This window comes from Limulus polyphemus, unplaced genomic scaffold, assembly GCF_000517525.1.
Source record: "Limulus polyphemus unplaced genomic scaffold, Limulus_polyphemus-2.1.2 Scaffold2384, whole genome shotgun sequence".
NCBI classification, from domain to species: domain Eukaryota; kingdom Metazoa; phylum Arthropoda; class Merostomata; order Xiphosura; family Limulidae; genus Limulus; species Limulus polyphemus.
In genome coordinates this window covers 155,802-161,760 of record NW_013667994.1, presented here as the reverse complement: position 1 = coordinate 161,760, position 5,959 = coordinate 155,802, and the positions used below count along the sequence as shown (strand labels likewise).

General features: G+C 32.4%; 1 protein-coding gene across 2 annotated transcripts in view; it reads right to left on the bottom strand.

The window, feature by feature from the left end:
• Nucleotides 1-1,388: 1,388 nt before the first annotated feature.
• LOC106466804 (PIH1 domain-containing protein 2-like) overlaps nucleotides 1,389-5,959 on the bottom strand; it is a 20,510-nt gene continuing 15,939 nt past the window's right edge. The window contains exon 4 of one of the 2 annotated variants that reach the window (XM_013927104.2): nucleotides 1,389-2,178. In XM_013927104.2, coding sequence (XP_013782558.1) covers nucleotides 2,035-2,178 — 144 coding nt within the window. In that variant the 3' untranslated portion in view covers nucleotides 1,389-2,034. The remainder of the gene's footprint in view (nucleotides 2,179-5,959) is intronic. The other variant, XM_022394885.1, reaches the window with a different exon arrangement.

Here is a 5,959-nt window from a genome sequence, read left to right as displayed (position 1 = left end):
AAAAAAGTTCTTGAAGAAATTAGTAGAAAATAGATGTGAACTACAAATAAAAATAAGCTATTTAATACATATTTAATATCAGTAAAACAACTTCTGGAAAAACAATGTAAGAATTAATGGATGTTTTGTAAAATCATTTAACAAAGTTTAAAATTTTGTTGGATAGTCAGCCTGGTTTCACTAGGGAAATATCTTCCTTTAAAAATATTTTTTACATTCTTTGAAGAGGTCACTACTTACCTCAGTGAGAGTATAAGTGTGGATCTGGTGTGCCTGAATTTTCAAAAAGCTTTTGAGAAGGTGCCACATAAAAGGCTTGTCAAAATTTACCTTTGTAGGTATGGAGGATAGGTTGTCTCACTGGACATAACATTGGCTAGATGGATAAAAGTAAAGGTTTAATATAAATTGAGTTAAGTAATGTGGATTAATGTCACGAATGGGGTACCTCAGGGCTCAGTGTCAGTACTTTATCTATTTTTGATTTTCATGAATGACGTAGATGAAGGAATGATCAACAGATTATTTAAATTTGCTGATGACATTAAAGCTTTGGATGTTGCTGGCTGTGAGGATGCTGCTGCTATTTTAAAAAGGATTTGAATTATTTGGTGAATAAATGACAGATGGCTTTTAATTACACTAAATGCAATATAATGCATAAAATACTTTAATGTAAAGAGATTAGACATATTTTGCTCACACTACTTTGGAGAGGATCTTATTTCTCTGTATCTTGGAGCTGGGTGAATAAACTGCCAAAAATTGGTATTTGACCATCCTATGTGCATGTATCAGACATTCTGGCAAAAGGCAACAATAAAGGGGCAATCCTAACATGAGATGGCATATATGTATGTGTACAGAGATATGCATTCTGGAGACAAAATTAGAGTATAAGCAGCAACCATTTATTAAGCCAATGATGGTAATATCCACTGATGGTACATTCTATTAATCTTTTGTCTATATCTTGTTGATGGATGAAATAATGATTCAGCAAGTACTTATAACATATTCTGATGTTGAAAACATTCTCATCTAGATACAACAAACAACATGGCTCTAGCATATAGAAAATGTAGGGATGCATTGCATCTCCTTCTTGAACTGGGGATGAAAACCCAGATACCATTCTTTCTCAAGTGGGTTGCAACCAGCATCTGATAGAGGAAATAAATCTTTCAAATTCTGTCAGAAAAATGAGTAGAAGCAACAAAGGGTTGCATAGAACATTGGGTACGAATGAAAATAACACTAGGTGTACATGTATATCTTGGGAAGTAACATAATTGTGTTGTTGGCTTTTTTTTTATTCCAAGAACACCATTTTTGCCACTGTTTACTATGAACAATGAGATAACATAAATATTAGTCTGAATAAGTGCTAGAATTATAAAATGGCTTCTATTTGGGCTGAATTTGATATTTAGTTGACATAAGCATTGATCTCAGTTTAATGCTATTGAATACATTTTGCTTTTAACATGTCTGTTCTTCATTTTCAAGCTAGACTAAACAAATTAAAGTTGGTCCTTGCTTCACCAAACATTCTTACTAGTATTTTTTACTGATAATTCTAAAAACCTATGTTCATATTTGAAAAAAACATAAAAGCACTACTGTACAGAGAAGAATTACTCAACAAATGCCAGATGTGTATAGTAGTGTATGAAATAACTAAATTGGTCTGGAATGAGTTTAAAAAAAAAACAAGCTCATTTATGTTATTTCTTTCACTTGTGCTTTGTTTCTTATTCACTTTCATGAACATAACAAAAAACAAATTCAACTAAACCATTTAACAAATCATTTATTAAAATAATATAAAATGAACTCTGATTTAAACAAAATGGTATAAAATAAAATAGGAACTAACAAGATTATGGAACTAGTAGGTTAAAGCTAACATTTGTATGAAATTAGTAATAAATAAAACCATTTATGTGTATATAATATGAAACATTGGATCCTCGTGACTAGAAGTTAATAACACAGTTCATGAATAACATAACAGTTCCTGAATCACAGTCATCATAATTTATGTTCTGGGTATTTTATCATGAGGACAGAACATTTTTTGAAAAACTTGGCTTGTATCTTCTCTTCTGTTACATCACCAACATGTAGATTAAACATGTAGTAAGTTGGACCTTTGACCACCAGTGTCAAATTTCCCTAATAAAAAAAAAAGATACTTCAACAAAATTATTTAAACTTTGACATAACTGAACTGTGTCATTATTAGAGTTTTATATAAATATATATTGTAAATATCCATCACTGTTTGCCTCATCCATATGATTTGCTGTGTTTAGTAGGTGTAAAAGTAGGACCTTTGAGAGATGATGCAGGAATGCTGATATCTGGTTATTATGGGATGGTTGGGTTTATTTTTTTCTTCAGTTTTTACAAAGGAAGGTTTAAGCAATATTCCTCATCTTGAACACCTGTTATATGAAAGAAAGACTGAACATGATGGTCACAGAAATTATGATAAAGCTCCTGGTACCTAATATTTACCTAAGGGTTTTGAGAGTTTAATGACTGAATATGTAAGTCACTTACTACTATTTTTGTAAGTCCTTGAATAGTGGGCAGGTGCCAAAAGATTGGAAATTGACTAATGTTACTCCTCTTTTCAAGGGATCAAATTGTTCCAGTAATTATAGTCTTATTATTATTATTAGTCTTACATCAGTGATGGGAAAAGTGTTTTGAAAGTCTGATAAAAAGTAGGAACATTTGATAGAAAAAAAAAAGCTTTAATACTAAAATTTACAACATTTGTTGAATCACAATAATAGCATTGAAAACATTTAACAGTTAAATTTACAATATTTTAGTTGTATCAAAATACTAGTGATGGAAATATTTGCAAAATATAAACAAGTTTTTGAAAACGTTATGATTACCTAACAGAATTATCAGGTGAAGAATGGTAGTGGCATCTATGTTTCAGATGCGATACTTCGGCACAGAAATTTAAAGATGAAATTAACAATGATAACTATTAAAACGGCCATATGAAAGGTAATGTCATGGATGTTATAGACACACCACTCACGCACAGTAACTTCAAAGTGTAGAGAATTATTATTGCTATCCAAGTTATTAAACAAGGAAAGTTAAAGTTGTATATTTTATATTTCACTGAAGAACTGTACATGTAAATAAAACCACTGTAACTACTTTGAAATATCAACAACAAAAAAAGATAAAGCCGTGAAATTTAATTTGTATAGTAAACGTGTGTGTATATATCTTAGGTTATATGGATTCATACAATAATATTTTTGTGTATCTTCTTGTTTGATAATTCCCGTAAAAATTCTCTCCGAGAAACCTCAGCGATACAAGTCCTTTTTTAATCATAACTAGTTTATTTTTCTCGATACAACTTTGCTATACAAAGATTTTCCACAGTCACTTTAAAGGAAACCATTTCCAATAATGTTGGTATTGTGAGTATCCACTCAGTGGCATGGCTACTAAAGTTGGCCTCCTACATTTACTTTCCTATAACTGTAGTAACCATTCTGACTAATTCGGACCCCTTTTTTTTGGAGGGGTTGTGGGGCATACTTACGCCACTGTACTCACCCCACCTTCAAAGGTTTTAATTAGTCAATCTTGTTTACACATTTGTTAACAATAGGACGACTTTTATGAAACCCCTCCTTCAAAAGTTTGAATTACAACTCAACAAAACATTGAATTTGTAAACAAAATTTTAGAAAATTACGCACCAAACCTATTCAAAACTCAAATAAAAACATGTTCAAACACGTTTTTTTGCCATTTATTCTTTATTAAAATATAAAAAAATTAATATGTTCTTTATTAGCATAAAACGATATAAACACAATTCTGAAAATTGACTTTTAAAAAACATTTTGAGGCTACATAGTTACACTAAAAATTTTAAATCTTTATCGTAGAAAAGGTTTTCAGTTAAGTTTTAACAACACATACACACAGAAACATGCATTCATAAGAGTCATTCTTAATAGGCCTTACACCCATAAATATAATTTTTTTTGCGTGTTTTGCTTATTTATATTCATACGCAATTGGACCAACGAACAGCTGTTTTCTCAAATTATATTATTCCTGCTAGTAGAACGTGTCAAAGTTCGACGAAATATATAGAGTTGTGCAGTGCTTGAAGTGTGGTGAGATGCCGGCCCGAAATGATCCCGCTACCTTTTAGAAGACTGCGAGCTTCTTGGAAGGGAAAGGTTCAGTACATGATGTATTAAATATTTACAGCGGTAAAGGAGTGGGGAAAGAAATTATTCTTCTCTTCTTAAAATGTCGTGTAAGGGTGAGGCAGGAATGAGACAAAGTAGTACACAGATGAAGCAAATGAACCCTCTTGCTAAAGACTCGGTCGATGTGACCAAATTCGTAACCACAAAGTAACAATCAGAGTTTCCATACTCTAATTTATAACAGTACATATGTGTTTACACTTAATTTTATTGAATCGTGTTTAACAAGTAATACTGTCACGCAAGTTGTAAAATACTTGGCAAACGTGCAGGTCACGTTACAATATCGAATTACGTACGAATTAGCTGCTCGCGTGTATAACTTGTGAAAAATTATTATTATTATTTATCTTATTTAATAAGTTCCTAATTTTTACATTTTAGTTACTTTTATGAAAATAAATAAAGAATACACATGAAAAAGAAGAAATATAGAACTAAACTTCAAAATTTCACAAACAATCTCTTTCCCCCACTTCAAGCACTTGAGTTGTGATGTTCCAAGCTACTGTTTAAAACTAAGGACTATCGAATTCATAACGGAAATTTTTTTTACAAAATGCTCAATACTTACACCTCCAGGGACATAAAGGTTTAATCAATTGAACCTTACCTTGGATAGTGCTACTTAGAGCTAACAGCAAGAAAGTATTGGCTGAGCTAAGTGTAACGTTTACGCAAATATATCTTTTTATTCCAAATTATATTGTTACGACAGCGGAAGTCACGTGACTCTGGTAATACGTCATGAGTTTTTAGAAGGATCATAACTTTTCTTGCCAACTCTAGTCTTTTCCAGGCCCCCTCTATTTTAATATATAAGCCCGGCAAATAAAGCATGGCGGATAGATAGATATAGATAATTGAGTCAAGCGAGCAGTAGGCACCGTAAATAAAGTGCGTGAATCGTTGTGAATTATAGCGTGTGTTTATAAAAGTAGTTAGTTGTCTTAAAAGAATTATTGGAAAGAGCGTACCTTAGTGACCAAGTATATTGTTACGTCTCCGTTTGTTAATTAACTTTCCGTAACTTCGTTCCGACGAAACTTAAGCGACACAACTCCTTTCTTAATAAAACTAGTATATTCTTTCCAAATATAACTTTACCGATACACTCAACTTCAACAATCGCGCTAAACAAACGCTGTAACGTCTCTCGTGCTCTCTGACTGCAGTTCGATTACTCAATATCTATACACACATTACATTCCCCTCTTTTATATACCAGCCTACCCTATATCTAGTAAGAACTAGAACATTCGCCAAAGTACATGATAGTTCTAGAAACGTTGCGTCACAGTAGCCATGTGACTCGATGACGCAACACTGCCCCCTCCTTAGTATTGTTCGTCCCGAACAATAACCACATATGATAAACCAATAACAATAACTTAATTAAAATGTACAGAATTACAAACACAAAATTACAATTCAACAAAGTCTCTTAATTTTACGGGACGTATCTTATTCCGTACTGGTCTCCGTCTTGTTGGCTTCTGCTTCACGTGGGGCTCATCTACTTAATCAGGAAATGTCCTATCATCGGTAACAGTCATACCAATGGTAGTAACTTAACCATGAGCTTCACCATTTCCCTTCTCAAAACTGAGTAGAATTTCTTCTTCAATGGTGGCTTCTTCAGTAGCGTCATTTGTTCTGTTTTCTACTTCGTCCCAAGTGAAATG